Source organism: Caloenas nicobarica, chromosome 5, assembly GCF_036013445.1.
Source record: "Caloenas nicobarica isolate bCalNic1 chromosome 5, bCalNic1.hap1, whole genome shotgun sequence".
In the NCBI taxonomy this organism is placed as follows: Eukaryota; Metazoa; Chordata; class Aves; order Columbiformes; family Columbidae; genus Caloenas; species Caloenas nicobarica.
The window spans coordinates 26,807,984-26,829,516 of NC_088249.1; the positions used below are offsets into that span (position 1 = coordinate 26,807,984).

The window sequence follows — 21,533 nt, forward strand, 5'->3', positions numbered from 1 at the left end:
TGCGGCCTCCTGCGGGGCCCGGCTGCAGGCCAGCCCTGCTCTGCCCGCAGCGTCGCGCCAAGGAGGGCCTGAAGCAGCAGCAGCTGCAACGGGCTTCAAAACAATGAGCACAACGTACCTTAAAGGTTCATCGATTCCCGTCTTGAATACGTTAGTAAGACAAATCCTTCCTGGAAGCTGGAGTAGGAATTCTGCCTACATAAAGGCTCCAGCACTGTTGCCTTCACTGTTTTGTTTTCACCTCTGTAGCCTGTTACTAAAACACGGACGAGTAGGTGATTTGTAAATACTGTCATTAGTCTTTTAACCACACAGCCAGTAAAGTTAATAGGTAATCTGTTATACTGTTGAGGTATTCGTCCTTCCAATTCTGCTAGCCATTCGATCTTACTATCTTTTCAATTTCATGCTAAAATGCAGTTCAGGGTTTGTAAAACCAGCAATACACAATAAATGATACTGAAGTGGAGACTTTCTACTATATGTTTGTGTTAATATGCTCCTGCTATATTTCAAACAGATAATTCATTGAATGCCCATTCTTCCTCTTACTGCAGAGTAGATTATATTTAAGTCAAGATTAATGGATAGATTCTGATGTTAAAACGCAGTCTCTGAGCCTGTCATTCCCTAGAGGCATATAGTGCATTAGTTTAAGCCAATATGCTGCTTATCGTAGATACTATGACACTGTCTTCAATGGAAGTTTACTGTACTTTGTTACTGCTTACTCTGGTAATAAAATCACTATATTGTGTTCTTGATAATTACAATATTAAATAGAAACTTAATTGGATTACTGCACATTTAGATTCAGATAGTTCTTAAGTAATTGTCCACTGTAAAATTTCTGATACTCATTTTTTCTCTCATGAGGTGTGTTCTGTCAGTGTCTAAGTGTAATACTTAGTTCAGTCACCTTAGCTGAAAAAGCGCTGAAAAAAGATCCGCAGTGGGATTTTTCAGTGCAAAGGAGTATCTGTTATCATATAGGTTTTCACTTTAACCTTGTTGTTTTTAAAGTACTTCCATAAGATGCTTTCATTTGCCAGAGTCCTTAAAATAAAATAACTTCTGGGTTCTACAGTGTTGAGGAATTCAATACGCGTTGTTAATTCAGATCTTTTTCCCTTAACGTTGAAATTTCTAGAAGTCTGAGCATCAGTTTAGTCATTTTTGCTGTCTAAGCAGATGATCAGAATTAGAATTCCTTCAATTCAGTAAGTATATGGTTATCTTAAAAAAAACCAACAAACCAACATACACACACACACCCCTTCTTTATGTAGCTGTTTTTTATATAGTTTAATTCTGGAGAATATCTATATTAAAATTAAAATTTACATTAAGTCCATTAGACTTTCACTTTAATTCTACATATCTTTGTAAGTGCCTTTCGTAAAGGAGCTTGCTGCTGAGTGGTTACATTTTTCATTTCATAATTGAGTGTTTTAAGTGGTTAAGCATAGTCCAAATTTTATCCAATTCCAGCTTGTGTTAATGGTGCTGCACTCACACTGCCTTAGCACCTGTTATGGATTTTGAGTCATCTGGCAGCCCGTGGGACTTAGATAAAGAAGTACCAGGTGTCCTGCCTGTCTCTTAATTGAGACGCAATGTAAACAATATAGACTTGGCAATATGGTTATAGGAATGGATTAAAGCCCAGCTTTGTCTGCGCCGATGAATCATGGCTTTTTCTTCCTAGATGATGTTATAAACCACTGAAGAATGTTGTTAGCTGTAAGATCAGATGGAACAACATAAAAATAAACATCATATCAAGGATTTTCCTAGAAGGACAGCATTGCAGAATGTTAAATATGTTTGGTTTTCCAATGAAAATGTAAGCATCAATTAGAATATCTTGAAGCAATTTACCAGTTTTGAAAGTGCTCACACTGTAAAAATGAAATTTCTGTTATAAATTCAGATAATGCCTTTCAATATACGATGTGTAAGTAAACTAGGCAGAAAGGAATAGCATTGATTTGGAAACACTCAGTGGCTGCAATTTTTATCTAGCCTATGCTTACCTTGCAGAACTTTTAACCATTTCATCATAAGGTAGATACACTGGAAGGAATCTCCTTTAGCTACAAGATTAGTACTCTTAAAGAAAAAAGCCTCTAAATGGCAAAAGTATGTGTTGTTATAGTTTGCAAAATAACTTTTAATTTACCACAGATTTATGGAACTTTTTAGTAGCATAAAAATGCAAAGTAATTTCCCTTCTATTCATTTAAAGAATTATGTAACTATATGCATTGGAAACAAATTGCAAGACCTGGAACTATGGCACTACTTTGTATGGATTTATCTTTTATATGTTCTTTATTTTCTTCATGAAGAAATATACCTCAGAAATTGTCTCAGAAAGCCCTTTTGCAGTTACAACTTGTGTTGAAAAACATTTTTATTAAAGATGTTAGATAACTACATTTTATGTTTACTTCAATTCTACAGTCTTATTCCAACTCGTTTTTCATATTTTCATTTTTTTTAATGAGATATCTACATTAATCAGTAGATTGTCATATATATGTTTTACTTTTTTAAATTAGTGATTTTGGATAATTAACACTGAGTCTCTTCTGCAGTTCTAAAATATTTTCACAAAATGCAACATAAAAGTTTACTTCTAAAATATATCTGTGATTCCTCTGAGTTTTGTGTTCCATTTTTATGAGTAAGAAAACATTGTTACATTTTATCGAAAAAGTGCTGTCGCTAGTATTGAAAATATGGTTTCAACAGAGAAAAAAAATCACTTTAGAAGACTTTTAATTCTTCTGATCCTTTCACCTGTTTAGTCATGTCAGGCATAGTAAATTTTTTTCTTCTCTTTCACCTAAATAACTTTCATCAGATATGAAGAGAATGAACTGAATTCTGCTTTATGAACCATCAGTGTTGTGGCTAAGTTCCAATTGCATATGCAGAAGCTGCTTTCATTTACAGCATAGCTGTGTAAACAGATACACGGAGTAAAATATTCATATGCTATTTTCAATATTGGCAGTATTGAAGAAACAGAAAATAACCCAGGCTGACTTGGAGATATCAGGTTGACTTGAGTAAACAAAAGTTGCAGCTGGAAAAAAAAAAAAAATCTTTATTTGTATACTGTGCAAAGTAGATGTGGAAATCACTGAAATGCAATAAACAGGGAACACCATGATGCCACTTGTACAGAGTCACTTTTCTGAACATAAGAGAACTTTAACTATTCCTCTCAGTGTGGCCAGTTGATACTGATCACCCACCTACATACAAAACGCAGCCAGTTGCAGGGCTTCCAGCACTGGATCAATAGCAGCCCGACTTACATCCTTAATTCTAAGAGCCAACAAAGAGTACAAATTGCTGTGACTCAGTATGAGTTCAGCTGGTTTGACAGCCACTGCACAATCTCTTCTTTTAGAGTGAAATTTCCCAGAAAAAGCTTCCATTTCTGTGATGTGTGGGTTTTGTCCTGTCTTCCTTTAGAAGTCGAATTCTGCTATGGCTAACTTTTCCTTTCAGCTTGTGTAAAACCTTGGTCCTAACCTGTACTTGGTATCTTTTTACTGGAGGCAGTCCTCCTTTCACATTTTGACTTCAGGAATTGTAGTTTACTAGGAAAAATCTGCCCAATAAAATTGATGCTATCTTCATTTTAAATACCTCAAACTGTAGCAATTAATGCTGTGGGGTTTGCACACCTTTTCAGGCCAGGGAGCAGTAAACTTAAAATCTCCTACCAACATACGCCATTCACTGTGCCTCACTGTTTGTTTTTCTCCTTTAGTTTTTAAAGTCCTGGGAGCTTTTTTGCATGTTGACACTACAGTTTTTTTCCAGCAAAGAAGAGGTATGCTTCTAAATCTGATGAGGGGGCAAATGTAGTAAACAAGAGGATGCTATCTTACATAGCTTTTCTGAAAATATTCTTAATCTCTTTCATATAAATAGCGTATGCATGCAATCAAAAAACCTCTTGCAGGTGTCTATTGATCCTACAAGCAACTATCACTGGGTGGAGGATTTTCATTTTCCAATTAAGGATGGAGCAGTGCTTTGGTTTCTGCTTGTCTAAATTATTTTGCAAATGCCTGGCTGACAAAGACATACTCTCCACAATCATATCAATATATATTGACTTCTTAAATGATTTTGCTAACAGTTGGAACTGCCAGGGATGCAGTTGTACATGTATTCCTGACAGTAGTTTGTAATTTAACCTGAAAAAAGGTCCATCTTACTATTTAGAAATGCATCCTCTGGCTTTTTTCTAAGAGGTATTTCTAGGTGATCATCAAAACCTCTTTTTTCCTAGCACCAGAATCAGAGAATCCCAGGTACTACCTACCTGCAGTATTGTGATCACCTATTCCAATTAATAGTTACATTGTGATATACTACACACGTGTGCACATATATCTAATCTTACTGCTGCCTTCATATTTTTCCCTGTTCCCATATTTACTGATATTCAGTTATTTGTTTTTGCCTTGGCCTTCTCTCCTTTCAAGTCAGCTTAAATCAGCAGCCAGCTCAGTGGCAGGTAGGAGGCACACTGGTACAAGGTGAAGGGTGGCTTAGACTTGGTTTTAAATATCACTGTGATGGTGGACTTGGCAGTGTTAGGTTTACAGTTGGACTTGGTGATCTTAAAGGTCTTTTCCAACCTAAATGATTCTATGATTCTGTGATTCTATATGTAAATATGTAAGTGTCAGGATGAAAGATTTATTAATAAAACTTCCATGGAAGTGTCTTATTTCGATTTTTGTTCAGGATTTTTTTGAATTAGAGACACAGTGATGGAAAAAAATGAGCGAAGAGCCCACATTTTTACTCCCTTTTGCAAAGGGAATCCTTTTGTTGTTATTCTTATTTTCTTATTTTTCTTGAAAAGGAGAATGTTGTATTATCAGTCTACTGGACTTGAGTAGACCATTGGTAAGGGTGTAGAGATGCCTGTAGTGTTGCTGAGCTTACGACTTGAACTTCATAGTTCTAGGATATTCCTGAACAATAGTCTTCTTGATGCATTTTTAATCATCCAGAAATCATCTTGAAGTCAGTTACTAAATGGAAGCTGAGGTATAACATTTTATTGTGATATCTGAAATGAGCAACACTTTCTTCTGACTTTTGGAAAAATACAAGGTTTCTGCCACTGACGACTTTAGATACTTCATGAATGCGTTCTTTTTAAATTCCATTGAACAAATGAAATATTGATCTTTTAAAGAGATTTTTCAGACACCGCAAATATTCCCATCACTGTTTTAAGTGTATTAATGAGCTGTGTATCTCTTCAGCCCTTTTTTAATTTTCTGTCATGGAGTAGGTTCCCCAGCATAACCCTTCCCTCCAGAAGCTGCTTAGGAAATCTGTCTTGATAAAACATTCTCTGTGGCTCTTTTTTTTTTTTTTTTTTTTTTCCTTAAAGTCTTGAGAGTACTTGGACCTGTAACTACTCTGTTGATCTGACCCAAGTTCCTCCCAATTGGCCTTATGGGTGCCTGATTCTAAAATAGAGGTGTTGAGAATGTCCCCTCAGCAAATGCCTACTCTTGGGTGCCTCTGAAGTTCACGGGTATCTCAAGCTTTCACTGCCACTTTCCCCTGGAGAACTACCAGCTTCAGCACACTTTAAAGCTGCCGGAGTCCTTCCTGTATCCAAACAGCCAAATGCCCGGTTCATGCCCCTTTTTATCCATTGAGTAGGTCACCATTTCTTTGCTCATCTGACCTGCAAGGCGGCAGTGCTAGGAGTGTGGAAGGTAGACCCGCTGGACTGGAGCCCACACAAACACAACAGGAGGTAACTCCCTCGTTATATCAATCAGCCAGGAAATGAGAGCGCGCTTTCCAATTTTGAGGCCACATCTCCTGCCTCTTACAAAACTGCTCTAACCATTGGGACTGAGGACATTTTGTAATCAGGCACACTCTGTTTGCTGCTGAAATTGCTCTTCGTTTCATAAAATAAGATGTTCTCTGAATCACAGGGAAAGTATGTGCTCATCTGTATAGCCTAATGGTTGTGGTACTTTCCTGGGAGAGGAGGGTCCCTGGATTCCAGCCCCTGCTCAGGAACCATTTGTTATCAAATGGTCTTTGGAGCAGGCACTAGGATTTTTTCTTCAGCCCTTTTGTGAATCTAGCACTTAGATGCTCTGGTAATAGTTGGATTACAAAACTGTGAAGTTCCATATCCCTAATTAAAAGTCTTGGAAATTTTACTCCATGTTGAAACTGCTTTGTCTTTATTTTTTTACAGCCTCAGGTTAATGACATTTTAGGATTGGTATTCCTTGGGCGATTTGAACAAGTAATCATGCATCCACTCTTCTTTGGCTGCAAAATACTAGATAGATTTATTGTAATGCATTTCATTCAGTTCTAAACCTGAGAGGTGTGAATAAGAAGAACGGAAAGAAAACATGTTGTCAGAGTGACACAGTAAATCTATGGAAATTACTATGACGAGATGAATTCAACAGGAGGACTTGAAAGATGGAGACAGTAGAAGAGGCTGAACAATGGGAAGTATGGAGTTTTGTGGAGATTGCATGGTTAAAATTACAGGAAAGGAAAAATAAACACTGAGCTAGTGTGAACAAGCTAGAGATGTGGGGAAATGTAACAAACAGATTTACTTACCAAATTGAAGGGTGACATAGGTTAAAAAAAAAGAAAGGCAATGCGAGGGAATTGGTTTGGATATAAAGGAAAGAGGTTAAGATGGTGGATACAAGGAAGAGAACTGTTTTGCATGTGTTATTGTGGCACATTTATATCCTTAGCATGGACCCATCATACTGAGGTGCTGTACAGCATAAGGCAGATGTGTTTGTCCCCTAGAAGTAAAAAAGCTAAGTATAAAACTGAAGACAGCAAATGAAGGCAGATACAAAATTCAGGGAAATGTGAAAGGATAGTAGACAGCATGAATATTTGTGTCACCTACACAGCAACAGACTTAAGTCTTCCAAGGTGTTTGCTTCGTTTCTTTTTCAATAAACATCTTAGCAAAGGGGAGAGGTTGAGGGGGGATTGTGGAGACCTGGTGCTAGGCATAAGAAGCCACATGGAAAAAAGTACAAAAGCACCTGTCCAAAAATGTCAAGATGAGTGAGAGTGACTGTCTGTATTAACTGACTGGAGGCAAGAGTAGTTTTGATAAAATTGATAAATTGGGTATGGACTATAAAGTTAAAATAAGTAGCCTGCATTTATGCTAAGGAGTGGCAGACTGATGGCGATATCTGAAGAGAATGCCCAATCTAAGCAATAAGTTAAAAAGTCGGCACTGCAATGCTCCCGGTAGACATAAGGAGGAATAAAAACTCATTTGTTGAGGCCAGAGAAAAGGATATGGCAGTAACTGAGATGTGAAGTAAGAGCCTAGATGATTTGTTCATGTGGATGGCTAGAAAAAGTTTTAACTTAGATTATGGAAAAAGAATCTGCAAGGTGTTGATGTATTCTGCCATAGGAATCTCAACAGAGGAGCTTGAGTTACAAAAGGAAGTGATAAAATCAACAGTGATGGATAGCTATTAGGTGAAGACATGAGATGTTGTTTTTCAGACAGATTAAGTACAAGCCGGTGATCTGACAGACGGGATTTCGGTGCTTGCTCAGAAATGCAAATCAACAGGTCTAAAAAAGTTGCATATTTACAGTAATAATGGCAAGTAGAGTGTTTTCAGTATTGAGAGAAATAAGTGCAGATTTAGTAAAATGGATTGTAATGCAAATGAAATTTTAGCTGGACTGACTACAAACTGAGTGACCTATAAAGGTACAATTTCTGATTTTTTCCTGTACCGATTTTATTTTTCAGAACAATAACTTCAGAGAAAGTATAACGAAGTCATTTCAGCAGATCTTTAGATGTTTTTTTGTTGTGCTTTTTGTGGATTATGTATCTGCAAGTTTTTAGCTGGCAGATTTGGGTGAGTGCTTGTTAATTAATGTATCCCATACCTTTTTATCCATCTTCTTTTGTTCCAGTTAGCACTTTCTTCAGAAGCAGAAAGCTGACAACACTGTTGTTTAAGTGTTTAGTCACTCTCTTTGCCAGAGTCTTTCCCTGTTGGTTTGTCCATGCATCCTTCCCATTCCATCTTAATTGCTGATGCCAGTGGCAACATCCACTCGCAGTAAGAATACAGCTTGCATTGCCTGATTATTACTAGCCATTGAGTTTGTGTGTGCCACTCAATTTGTAGGTGCTAATAACTCTTCCCTAGAGAGCAGCATTTTAAAAAAAATAAATGTCTAGCCTATTAGAGGTAATGTAGAAATTAACTACCATGAGTTTATGGTCACTCTTGCAGGTAGTTGCATTCAAATACAGCATAGGACTAGATCATCTCAGCCACAAAAGTGTACAAATTTGGAGTTTTAAAATACTAGGATGTTCTCAAAATATAAGCGAATAGAATATAAAAGTATCCCCATCTCGGCTACTCAGTTTCTGTTACAGAGAAGGAGTTCTTCCGAAGAGAGCACATCATTTCTTAGTGCAGAGTACTGCAAGCTTTGGACTTGGCATTCCCATCAGATTATTGTTCTGGTTTTAAGTGGGATTCTGTTTTTAACAAGCTGCAGATGGCTTTGTGAATTGTTAGGATGAGGGGCAACCTCGCTAGCTGAATTACTTTTCTCCAGGTGTACTAAGTGTGCGTTTGAATTAGACTTCTAGAACTGATATAAGCATGTCCTCTCCACTGTGTAATGAAAACATCATTATCCTCCTCAGTCAGCATCTGTCAAGACTTCTTTGTTTGGTTAGGAGATAGGTACCTAGATGGGAGAATGGGAATGTCCTTGTCACGTTCAAAATGGTAACTTTCCTTCATTTTTGCCTTATTTGTGTATAAGCTTTGGATATAATAGGATAAACTAAAAGGTTTCCTTTAGAGACCTCTGAAAGTAGAGCATTTTAAAAGCAGGTAGGTGTCTCCACCCTACTTTTCCATGAAACATTTTACCCATTCAAGCAGACTTTTAAAAACAGCTTGTTTTGATAGCAGCCTGTTCTCCTGTGGGCCTTCAGCCTTTGCTTCCTGGCAGCACCTTTGGTGCGAAAAGAGAGTGATCAATTGGGAGACTATCAGTGCCAGCATGCATAGAGTGATAAGTTAACACACCACTGGGAATTTCTAGGGCCCACCAAGATACTTCACTTCTAATGTGCTAACAAGCTCATTTTTCTACCTCTTGCCTCTTCAGTTATTTTTTTTTCTCAGAAGAGCTTAGAAGTTGAGTGCATCAGGCATAATGAAAAGCTCTGTAGGAGGGAGAAGCAATAACCCCATTTTTCCCTTTTCAGCCAAATAGAAAATTAGTTTCTGGTAATACACAAAGGCCAGTATTTTTTGTGCAAGGGGCACTGCTGTGAATCAAAGGACTCTATTAACTGCAGAAAATTCAGCAGCTGTGAATCTCCCCCGATGAAAAAAGTGCTTTTCAACAAGTTGAGAGATACGTAGTATTATTTAGACTTCAACCATCAGTTTCATCCTCTACCACTTATACATAGCCTCTTAAAAACTGTGCTATATTACTTTACTCTGTTCAAACTCGATACTGTGTTTATCGCACAACCTAAGAACCATTACAATAGGAGATTTTTATATTTTGTCTTGTCCCAGTCCTTCTATTATAGCTTCTCCAGACTGAGACTTCTGCTGAGGTTCAACTCTCTCAGGATCCAGAAAGAATTTGGAACGCAGATTTCGGAGGGAAAATTGTTTCCCAGTTTCACTATGTAACCAAGTTGTGGTCTAAGGAAATACAATTAAGATTGATTTATTCACTGACAGTTCTTTTCAGATAATGTATTCTCTGTACATTTTTTCATCTTTAGATATACTGCAAAATCTACTGTAAATATTGTACAGAATACAACAGCAAAAAGGTTTCACAGGAAAAGTTCCGTAATTGTCGAAGTGTGGTTTTAAAAGCTAAGGTGAAGGGGTGTGGTTTCCAGCTGTAATTTTGGGCTGACAATTTTATTGCTTATCATAACTGAAAATAGTGTAGTTATTTATTTTAAATGTTAGCACTTGTTATTAAAAACTCTTATCACTTGTAATGCAGTTTTTATCTTTGGGTTGCTAAAAGTATTATCCCCATTTCACAGATGGTAAAATTGAATCAGAAAGGTAGTTTCCTCACTGTCTCTGTTCCCCTCAAGATGAGCAGCAAATCTAAAATTGGAACCCAGAACATTCAAGAAGCTGATTCTGAGTGCATTCTTCCACAGCATGCTGATTTGGTTTAGTTCTTTTTTTTTTTTTTTTTTTTAGAAAAGAGAACTATGTAAGGAAAAAATTATCCCACTATCTACAAATAAAACATGGGGAAAAAAAAAAAGTGTGCACAAATGTAAACGCCTGGTAAAATTTCTGATCATTTTACGGTTCTGTAAGATAACTGGAGAAGGTCTCGCTCATTCAACGTATTGAGTCCAGCTGGAGGACTTTGAAAGTTATGAGAGAAAAGGTTAACTGATTTCTCAGTTCAGGAACTATGCGACATGAAGTCAGCATGGTAGTTTTTCTTGATAATTGTATGTTGCTGCCTGCTGCTCTACATTTTGACAGCCATTTCCATAGTTGCTTTCATGAACAGCAGAAATATTCTTTCTTTTTCTCACTCTCTCTGTGCTAACAGCACAATCAGGCCTGCTGGAACAAGAAGCCTGGAGAGGGTTCTTCAAAAGCAACAACACTTCAAGATACCAGTCTCTTGTCAATAATATCAGAGAGGGAGAACACAGGGAAAAGGAAGAAGGACGGTATTTTGCTGTCAGTGCCCTGCCGACACCCTGTTAGTCAGTATTTAGGGGTCCTGTGGATTCTTTACAAATATTCTTGCTCGTTTTAACAGCAGAGTTGACAAGGTGTTTTTCACAATATTCAAATTTAGCTATGTGTTTATCTTAACCGTGTGTGTGTTTAGGGATTATGGAAGCAGTTTGTTACAGAAAAATGCAAATGATTTATTTTGTTAATGCTAATGTTATTTTTCATGCTATACCTTTTAAAAATTGTCAAGTTTTTTATATTTAATTGTGACCAGTGTATAACCAAAGCAGTTACTTGAAAGAGAGTATATAAGTTGTTGTTCGAAAAAATTTTCAGAAAGTTTTGCATCACACATAAAAAAATAGTTGAACTGTAAGTTTCACATTAATCATGTTTATCTTAAAGTTATTACTTCAGTGCATCAGATACTACCATTGTTATGTACAGAATTAAAAAATAAGTGTGTACAGTCACTGAAATACATAATATGTATTTAACAAAAACAAGAATTCTGAATTACTAGGCACTGATACTTAGCAGTTACAGTACATTATACAAATTGCTCCTTAATTCTTGGCTAAACCAGTTATGAGGAGAGAGCACGATACCTGCAAACAATTGTTCAACATCATCTAGAGCCTACAACTTTTGAGGATTTTGCTGCTCAGGTTTTCTGTCCAGCACCTTACCACCACTTGCCCTCAGAGACAGGTAAGAAGTACAGTAAAGAACTGGTTTTGTACAGTCTTACTTGAAATGCAGTATCCTTACTTATAAAGACTAAAAATTCAGACCTTTGCACATCGTTAAGAGACTATATGTACATATTTGAGGACCTGGGCAAAGTTGCTTTTAAGTCTTTACTGCCTGGCATCGTGAGCCAATGCTTGGGACTGAGATTTGGCAGGCTGCTGTAATATAGCAAGCAGACCCTGTATTTTTACAATGCGTTTTATCACGTTCCCTTGTATAAAGTCTCCATGGACGTGTTGGTACTCCTTCATCCAGGGTAGTTCAGGTAGACACTTTCTTTAATCCAAGTACACTTTGCCTCTAGGAACGTTTTAAGGCTCACTACATTTTTAGAATGCAAAGTTCTAAATTTGAAATCTGAGAGCCTTGCAATCATCAATTTTGTTTCCAGGTTATTAGCTGCAAAGTTGTTTTTAAAGTCATTTTCACTGTCCAGTAACATACCTGTTTTATAAGAGGATACTGCATTTACAGTTACTAATGATAAAATCGGTAAAAGAAAATGAGTAACTCAAGGCCTTCCTGTTCTGAAATTTCTCGAACTCCTTATGATTATTTCATTATTTTATTTCCCCTCTTTTTAGATCATTAAATATCAGTTCTGTTTATCTGAAGGTAAGACAAAGTGTCCAAAAAACCCCTTTGTTCCTCTTACTTTTACTAGACCACTAAGCTTGTAACCAAATTGTATGCGAACTTTCCTTGTTGCCCTTGTTCACACTAAAAAGAATTTCACGCTGATTGAGAAATGACCACTACATCTTCTTAAAGTTTTAGTCTTTTTACTAACCTCAGGTCTGCATGAAGCACTAACACTGGTTTGGGGATTAAGGTAACTAATGATAGAGACAGTTGTTGAATGAGTAACACTTTATTGTGTTGACCTTTGTTTCTCAGCATGAACAAGTAGTACTGGATGGCAGTGGTGTGGTTTGTACCCTGTACTGTCTTTCATTGATGTTGTCAGACATTCTGCAGTGATAATATAGGAGAGAAGGAGAAGAAGAATGTGTAACACTTGAAATTCCTTGTTCAGAAACCTTTATTTAATAACGAATGAATCAAAATGCTTCTGTGGAAAAGCTGTAAATCTAAAATAAATTAATTTGGCAAGTTGTTATCTCAAAATTTATTTCTCAATTGCAAAAAGATGCAGAAATAAATTCCAAAATTATAGAGGAGTTGTGATAGGACTACAGAAAGAATGACTGAAAGTGTAAACCATAAGTAGAAATGAGGGGCAGATTCAAAGTATAGTAAGTGGTATAGTAATGCTAGTGCAAATAGTCAAGACCAAAGAGAAACAAAGTTAAAAGTTAGCAATTTAAAACTAAATAAATCAATATAAAAAATAGTAACATAATCTAATGTATGAAAACATTTGAATAGGAAAAATCTGTAACTAGAAACATTTAAAACAATAACCAGGGATACCAGTGCTTGGCACATTTCCTAATACACTCAGTAAGTACAACACCAGACACTTTTGTATGGCTCATATATAGTCTATGTTCTAGTGCGCTTGTAACAGTTCTGCCTGTTCATTTCTGGAAATCTCATTCCAGGCTAGATGGTTCTGCCCTCTTCCTCTAGTTCATTCTTAGGGGTGAAGCAAAGCTGCTTTTCTGTGCTAGTTTGGTGCATTGGAGAACACTGCTCTACAGTGGCAATTCCTGTATTCCTTCAAAAACTGTCCTAGTCATACTTGGTATTCTCTAACATGATCTGGAAAAAGATATGATTTTTGGAAACTTGATTTTAGACTTAACCTTTCTATCAAATGTAATAATTTTCTGCAGGGATCTCATTAATAGGAGATTGTGATGTATTTCACATCTGCATGTATGCGCATGTGTGTTTACGTACCATGAAATGTGATGTCCTGCCCTGAGGGCCACGTTCTTCTGGACCTTGTGCTGTGCAGTGGAACTGATGAACACACTAGTGTCGGGAGCAGCCAGGAGCTTCCTAGGACAGACATGCAGCACGGTGTGACCCCCCGTCAGAGTCACCCTGTCCCCAGACCTGCCGGACTCTGTGCTTCCATTGCAGCCCAGGGGCGCTGGGGACGCTCTGACCGTGCCCCCGGCAGCCTAGGGGCTGAGCCCTGTTCGTCTGGGGCTCCTGGTGCTCAGCTCCAGGACAGGGTGCCTGAAATAGCACCGCACCATCTGCCTCCAGGCTGGCTCTGCAGTGCACAAATTCTAGAGCCTGAGGCAGGTATAAATTAACACCGCAGTCATCTGCCAAAAAGGTTACCCCAGGGCTTGGGGTTGGCCTGGAGACCACTGTAGCAAAGGCAGACCTGTGAGCGAGGGAGAGACGGGTGACCCAGAACTTGCATGGACCGTAATCCCAAGAAAGAGTCCACCAGATATGCTATTAAAAAAATAGATACCCCTAAGTTACCAGGGTCCCTACAACAGGCAAATTTACTGAAAGGTGCATGAAGAACTCTGAATTGTGCCAGGGTGGCACACAGGAGTGGTGCTGGAGTCCTGCCTGGTCATCCACACACATTCATCTCCCTCAAGATGACTCAGACAAAACCTTGCAGGCTCCCTGCCAGACTTTCCATGTCATCTGAAAATTTCTGACCAGCTTCTTAAAAATACATCACAATTATTTTTTTAAATACAAAATATTTTTGTCTCTTTTTCTGCTTTTAAATGAAAAACAACTGACCAGAAGAGACTAGAAAATATATCCACATTTCAGATGTTATAGACTTGGTTCTTTAATTGGATTGTGATCTCCAAGATTACAATTGCTGAATATGTTTATTTTTTATAAAATATTACATACAATTTCTTCTAAGGAAGTTATGTAGAAGCTGTGAAGCTACTACAGCCCATCACCAGGTGTTGTAATTTTGTTGTTGTGATCCTCTTGGCTGGTTTCAGCGTGGCATTTTTTTCATTTGAGCTATGATAATCAGAGCAAATACAGAACATGCGATTTGGTAACAAACTCTATTTCCTCCGATTGACATATTTTATCAAAGGCTCAGCCCTCAGCAAAAGCCATTTCCTTCCTTAGAGTGGTTGCTCTTCAATACAGTGTGATTGTGGCTGCTGCTGTTTTATCTGGATGCTTAGCTTGCCCTGTCAAAATATCTGACAAGTCCACCTTGCCATGTTTAGGAACCTGACTACTGTAGTGGATGCATACGTTTTAAAAAAATGAGATTTACCTGCACTTAATCACAGAATATAATTCAGTTGCCTTTGTATTTTTTACTTCGTGCTGACTCTGTTAAAGAGAGTAACTGCAAATACTGTGTTAGAGTAACTCCTGCTATACAGCTCTTCAGTAAACCAAATTTCCGTGACACCACAATAGGTTGAGGGAACTGTCAATGGTAAGCTAAATGACACTGAAGGGCTTATTGACCCCATGGTGCTAAGAGGCTGAGATTTTAAATGTACTGATGTCTTGGGTTTGGATTTTCTTTATCTTCTTTTTTTCCCCTCTCTTCCTAGTAAAAATAGTACCTCAGTATAGCAAACCTTATAAAGAAGGGGCGTCTCTGTATTAGTCACGGTATTTTCCTTGTGATAAAAGCAGCAGACTTCTTGATCCCAACAATCATTCCTTATATTTCCAAGGCTGTGTTCAGAACCTGCTGCCCCGTTCCCCTGGTGAGCGGGGATGCCAGCTGCCAGGCAAGGAACACAGAGGTCACAATCCTTCAGCGTTGCGCAAGGGAAACTCAAATGCAACAGCATCTCAGTCTCTTCTGCTGCTGCTTTGCTGCCTAACTTTGAACTGAGAATCCTTATGGCCACCTATTACCCCTTCATGGATGAGAATGATGGTGTTTTTCTCACTGGAGAAGGGTCTAAGCAACATTTGGTGGTGGTGGTTGAAGTTTGGGTTGGAAGTGGAATACGGAAATGAGGGCTGGATGTCTGGCAGGGCTGGGAAGAGTTTCTCGTTATGCCTTTTCCATTCCAAACATGAAATTTTTGGTTTTCATTCCAAAACAGAGAAAAACCACGAAACTTTCTGAAATTTTCCAAAAATTTTGTATTGTCACAACTGATGCTGAAACTTTTTGCATTTCTGAACTATTGCCCTTAAGTTGACCCCTTGGGTGATAGTAAGCTTGGGATCCTCAGCACTGTGAGGCAGTAAATTTAGTGTGGACTTCTAGAGACCCAAACAGATCAACTTTCTATAGTTAATGAAATGGGTCCACTCAAAAAAAAAATAGAATTTGATTGCCCAATTTAAAAGCATCCCATGCATACACACAAGGATACAAAATTAAATTTGAATCCTGACATTTCCTAGGTTTTTGTGTTTGATTTTATTAATTTCTTGTCTTGTTAAAATATTTTCCTTGTGTAATTCCTTCCATTTTTGTTTTAAGGCATAGGGCAAGAGAGAAATTCTGTAATACTGATTAACAGCCACGTGATTCATAAACAAATCTGTAACCTCTAGATCCACCACCAACTCCTGCAGATTGAGATAGGGCAATAATTGGTAGTACTGGTTAGTTGTGTTACCTCTTTGAATCGCCACTAGTTTCCAAATTGGGATTTTTGCCCGTGGGTTTCAGACATATTAGTTGACAGAGATGAGTGGGTTTACCCAACTCTTACGTTTCCAGCCAGGTTCTGAAGAGCATTTTTCACTGGACATGGGCTCTGCCACTCTTTTGCCATAAACTGAATAGTTTTTTGCTGTGTCCTTTCTCCTGTCTTGCTCTTCTTTCTCTCCTACCCAGTTCCAGTCTCCCAGGTCTTCCTCACCTTCTTGTCTTGCTTTGCAGCTGCTTTTGCAGTCTTTTTTTCTGTGTCTGCTTCTCACTTCCTTTCCTCATTTCCCAAAATTGGTGAGGGACTCAATTACTTGACTTTAGCAAGGCTCTGCTGAGCACAACAGACAACTTGGCTGGATATGGACTGCGGGCTGAAGTATCTTAAAAGGCCATCTAAATTTACCAACATGCACAAATGATATTTTCCTCTGTGGTCATTCTCGGAGGTGACACTCAGGAAAATGTTGATCCAGACAACAAGGTGTGATAAAGCTAGACTTACTGAGAGCAGTCTTACCATGCAGCACCCTGTCTTAACATCAGCACCCTGTCAGGCTTCTGCTCACTGAATTTTTCACCTCTTTGAAAGCCAGAACTGATGAGCGAGATGAGTCATGCCAACGTGTGTGTTATGATACGTCCAGGTTCCTCCACCTCACCTCCCTTCTAAATCAGTCTCTGTGTAGTTAGGATTCCATTTTACATTGAAATAGTTAATTTCTGAGTCAAACAACTAACATACTATTATTAGAATATCCTGAAGACTTCAAGTGGAGTGGGAAAATGTCGCATTTCAACTTTGTTGATCCACCTCCTTGTTCAGAAGCAATTGATACGGCTTTACATGGTGACCCCAAAATATCATAGCTCATCAGGCTATGATATTTGTCACTTGTCAAGCCTGAGAGATGAAAAATACGGATCACTTCCTGACATTTTTCAAACTCTTAAAAATCCTAACACATCTATTTTGTTTATTTTAATAGAACTTTCTGGTTCTGGGTCAATTGTCAATAAGGCCCTCTTAATTTAACCTCATTTTTATGTTTTGGATAACTAAACATTTCATTGCATAGAGAGATAAAGATAAAACATTTTACACTGAGGATTTTAAAACTGAAGGGGAAACAAAACCTGCAAACTTTCTGTACACCACATTCAATATGCACGTGTGTATGTGAGTATGTATGTATATATAGTTATATATGCTTAGCTAAAATCCAAAGAAATTGAGTTAAATAATCAGTCCGTTGATTTCTGTCAGACTTTAAATATATTTTAAGTGCCATTATTCTTCACTCTTCTAGTGTGATATGTTCAGATGTGAAAATCACTTTACATGACTTCTGCTCTTCAATAGTCGGATCGTTAAAAAATGGGGTTGCATCTGAGTCTGTGCTTCTGTTTGCAGGAATTAGGAACAAAAATTTAAGATACAACCAGAATAATACCTTAATTGAAATAACGGGGGTAGGGGGGAAGGGTTAAGGTTTTCTTTATCCATCCCGTGATAAAATTTCACACCAGGGTTTGACCCTTTGATGCAGACTAACTAGCTTAAATACTCTGTTTTTCCTTCTTTACATGATTTCAGGAGTCTCATGTTGAGACTGGCTGTAATTTTAGCATATATAATACTGTGAAACAGCTGGGGAGCAGAAGCCATATATCGAGTTGCCATTTGTTTTTCCTTCTTGATTGTGTGTATGTGTGTGAGTATTTAACTGTTTCCACAGACTTTAAGCAAGCATTTCAGACAATGTTTAGGATGTATCTCAGTTGCTATGAATAAGGTTGCTGGATCTGGATAATGTTATAGAATTCTTTTCTTTCTCTTTCTCTTTCTTTTTTTTTTTTCTTGTAATGCTTAGTTGGTAAGTATGACGCCGGATTTCAGAGCTGTTGCTTCATTGCACATAACTAACTCATCACTCTCTTTAACCTGTAGCATGAGCAGCAACTGCATAATGAAATTCGAAATTCTGTTTTCTGTGCTCATCTGTTAATACCCTTCAATCTCTGCGGTTCGTGTCTCATATCTCACACCTGTTATCTTTTATCTTTTCTCCCCCCCCCTCACTTCTTTCCACTCCTCCTTCCTCATCACTTCTTCATTCTCAACAAAGAAAGAAATGCTGTGATATTTCTTCTCCTTCCAAAACCTCCACTAGAAAGCATTGGCCACATCAAGGTAAAAGGCAAAGGCTTGAAACGGAAGGTCTTTCACGCTAGCTGTGAATGGTATGCTGTGCAAAACAACAATGGTTATTTTCTGTTCTCTAACTTCCACCATTCAAAATGCTTTAATTCCTTGTAAAATTAGAACAAGATAGAATTTCAGAAAATGAGAGTGCATGTTTCCCTGCCTGCCTTTTTCTGTAAGGCACGGTGAGTCAGGCATTATCATGCTTTTCCAGATTGTTTGGCAATGAAGTACCCAGGTCATGAACAGAATTACTGTCACCAGCTGGGGAACAAATAACAGCCCTTTCTCCTCCCTGTCCCTTCGATGGGTCGTGTCAGTTTGGAAAAGACAGAAAGCACCGTGCCATCTCTCTGGAGCAGGCAGGTGATGGACCAGGCGTGGAGGATGGCCAGGTCGCTAAATCACTGAGCTTTATGACAATATGTTTTAAATGTACTCTCAGGCTTCTTACTTGACGACCTCATTTTATTTTAGAGGAGCCTTTCGAAGTAAAACACGATCAGTTCTGAATGGTTTTTGCACCTCTTACATATGAAATGTATACTGAGGAGAGAGATCTTCAATTCTGATTATTGCATTAAAATTTTAAAGAATTACCTGTAATAGCATGATGTGGAAAAAATAGCAAGTGATATTCTGTCTTACTGAAGTCAGCAGGGGTTTCCTCATTGACTTCTGCAGGACTGAGCTTCTGTCCGTAATTTATACGGGTCAGAGGTGATCGGTGGCGACTGAGGTAGAGTTCAATCAGGCTGTCAGTCTCTGTAAACAGCTAATTAAAGTGCAGCTTAGTTTTGTGGATATGAGTTCATAGTGTTAATTTTCTGTACAGAACACAAATTTGATTTCATGTTTTCGCCTTTTCCTTTTTTATCTCTATGGAAGAAGGTTTGGAGACGGGCTGTTTGTAGGGGAAGAGCCTTGTCCTCTTGCAGGGAGGACTCAGAGCTCACTGGAGCGTAGCTCTGGGCACTGGGCTACAGAACTACACACCCTTATCTCAAATTCATCTTGTTCCTTTTACAAAGAAATGTTAACGTATAGTGCATCCAGTTAGTATGATCTGTTCAAGCTTCTGCCTTGTGGGCTCTGCAGGAATTTGCCTTTTGAAGCACTGACTAAAGTTGGGATGGGAGATGTTTTGCTCTCCCGGTTGGCCCCTGATTCACTCCACCTCTTTAGCTGCATTCCTAGAGCTCCCTTCATGCACAACCAGCTTTTAACCTTCATGTTCTCATTAAAGACTGGATCCTTCTGGGTTGTGGCTTGAATAATGACTCCCCATCCCTGCGAGGGAACTGGAGGTGTTTGTTCTCTCGGCTAGCAGGAGAACATCACCCACTTCAGTGCTGCCTCAGTTGCCGAGAGCAAGGGGTTCCTGCAGTCCTGTAGCTCAGTGGTTTCTGGCATCACCTTTTCTCTAGAGGTGGATTTGTGGCAGGTGCCAGCCCCATGTGCAGTACCGTCACCCACAGCTGGTAAAGGGCTAGGAGATGCTGTGGGGGCGACGGCAGCACTGAAATTCCTCTCTGCCCCTTGTGAATAGATTCCCACGCTGGGAGCACGGCCGGCGGCACTGACCCGTCTGGTTCTTGCTGTCCTCTGCAGGCTTCTGCCCAGAGATTCAGCCGGGAGAAACTCCAGCAGCAGCAACAGCACAGGTGGATGGAACAGACTTAGCCTCTCCAATGTCTCCTCGGACTAGCAAGAGCCGCATGTCCATGAAACTGCGCCGCTCCTCTGGCTCAGCCAACAAGTCCTAAGCGGCGAGATGCCCTCAGCTTCCTAGTGACCAGCGACCGGCCGCCCTTCCCGCAGCGACTCCCCGCGTCCCCGCGCAGGATAACGTCTCTCGTGTGTGTGCCCCTCCCTGCGTACCCCTGGTCTGTATGTTTATTTTAAACAGTGACACTGGAATTTTACTTTAGTATTTTAGCTTCTGGGTTTTTTTAATCAAATTCCAGGCTGCTTTTTTTTTTTGTTTTTTTGTTTTTGTTTTGGTTTTGGTTTTGGTTTTTAGTACAGTTTGTACTCTGCACCTTTTACCTTCCTGGATGATTACAATATCTTAACAGTAGTCATTTTTAACTCTGGTTGATCTTGAGTCATGTATGGAATTGGAGACTGCAGTTGGATTACACTGTATTTATTGTGCCCCATCGCAATTTTCTCTGTAACAAAGAAAGAAATATGTACAACTTGAAAATGAATGTACAATTCTAAATCGAAGTTGCATTTGTAAAGTCTTTGTCAGATGTCACAATGTTAATGCACAGGATGTGTACAGATTATTTATGTTAAGAATAAAATAGTTCAATGGCCTTTCAAGCATTACAGAGTCCAAAAGAAATAACTTGCTCATAGCACCAACTCTTCACAAAGCAACATATTTCATAATTCTGCAGGTGATGCCATAATCTATGCCAGAAAAACAGAAAAAAAAAAATCACTGTGCTGAAATTCTACTTATGCTTGGCTTCCAAATATTTTTATAATGTTTGCTTTTTCCAAGTGGTATCAATAGTAAATGCCATCAGGTTTCATGGGTTTTAGACTGGGCTGCTGGGTCTACATGTATATTCCTGTTTCCTACATTTAAAAAAAAAAAAAAAAGGCACTTTCCTGATAGAAAATCGTTGCTCTGATGCTGTGTACTAGGGAAGAAAAGGGAACATGCGCCAGGAGCCTGGCCTGACATGCTGGCAATTGCAGTCCTGTGAGTGCAGATTAGTGCACGCGTTCCACCCACCCAGAGATGTTTTCCGACCGAAGATGAAATGCTCACATTTTGAGTCTGGCAAACAACAAAAAGCTGTTGACAAAATGTAGCATGACATCAGTGCTAACTGCATGTGTAAATATATCATATGGGCAACAATAAAAAGATAAATTATGTATTGTCATTCATGTAGTATCTACAAATTTGTAATGGTTGAAGAGAAAACATGCTATTTAATAATACAATAAAATTATTCTTACCACCTTTTGTATATGAGTCATTGACCTCGGTGATTAGTCTTACTCCAGTTTATAGAATACCTATTACATGTGGAGCAGCTAAGTGCGATACACAGTTTTCATTTGTATTAAAAAGTACACACAAGTTCTTAGGAGCTCTTTCCTAACCCATCACGAGAATGCCATACTGAGAACTTTTCCCCAGATCTGGTAAATACGATACATGTCGCTCCGCAGGTAATGCAAAGCA

General features: G+C 38.6%; 1 protein-coding gene across 10 annotated transcripts in view; it reads left to right on the top strand.

Annotated features, from left to right (window-relative positions):
- The window catches only part of RALGAPA1 (Ral GTPase activating protein catalytic subunit alpha 1), a 139,632-nt gene extending 118,362 nt beyond the window's left edge, over positions 1-21,270 (top strand). For 6 of the 10 annotated variants that reach the window (XM_065636631.1, XM_065636633.1, XM_065636634.1 and 3 more), the window contains 2 exons: positions 11,404-11,528; positions 12,155-12,185. In XM_065636631.1, the coding sequence (XP_065492703.1) occupies positions 11,404-11,528; positions 12,155-12,162 (133 nt within the window). In that variant the 3' untranslated portion in view covers positions 12,163-12,185. Of the gene's footprint in view, positions 1-11,403; positions 11,529-12,154; positions 12,186-16,160; positions 16,164-18,245; positions 18,361-19,933 lie in introns of those variants that run through there. The other 4 variants (XM_065636640.1, XM_065636641.1, XM_065636637.1 and 1 more) reach the window with 3 other exon arrangements.
- Positions 21,271-21,533: the final 263 nt, after the last annotated feature.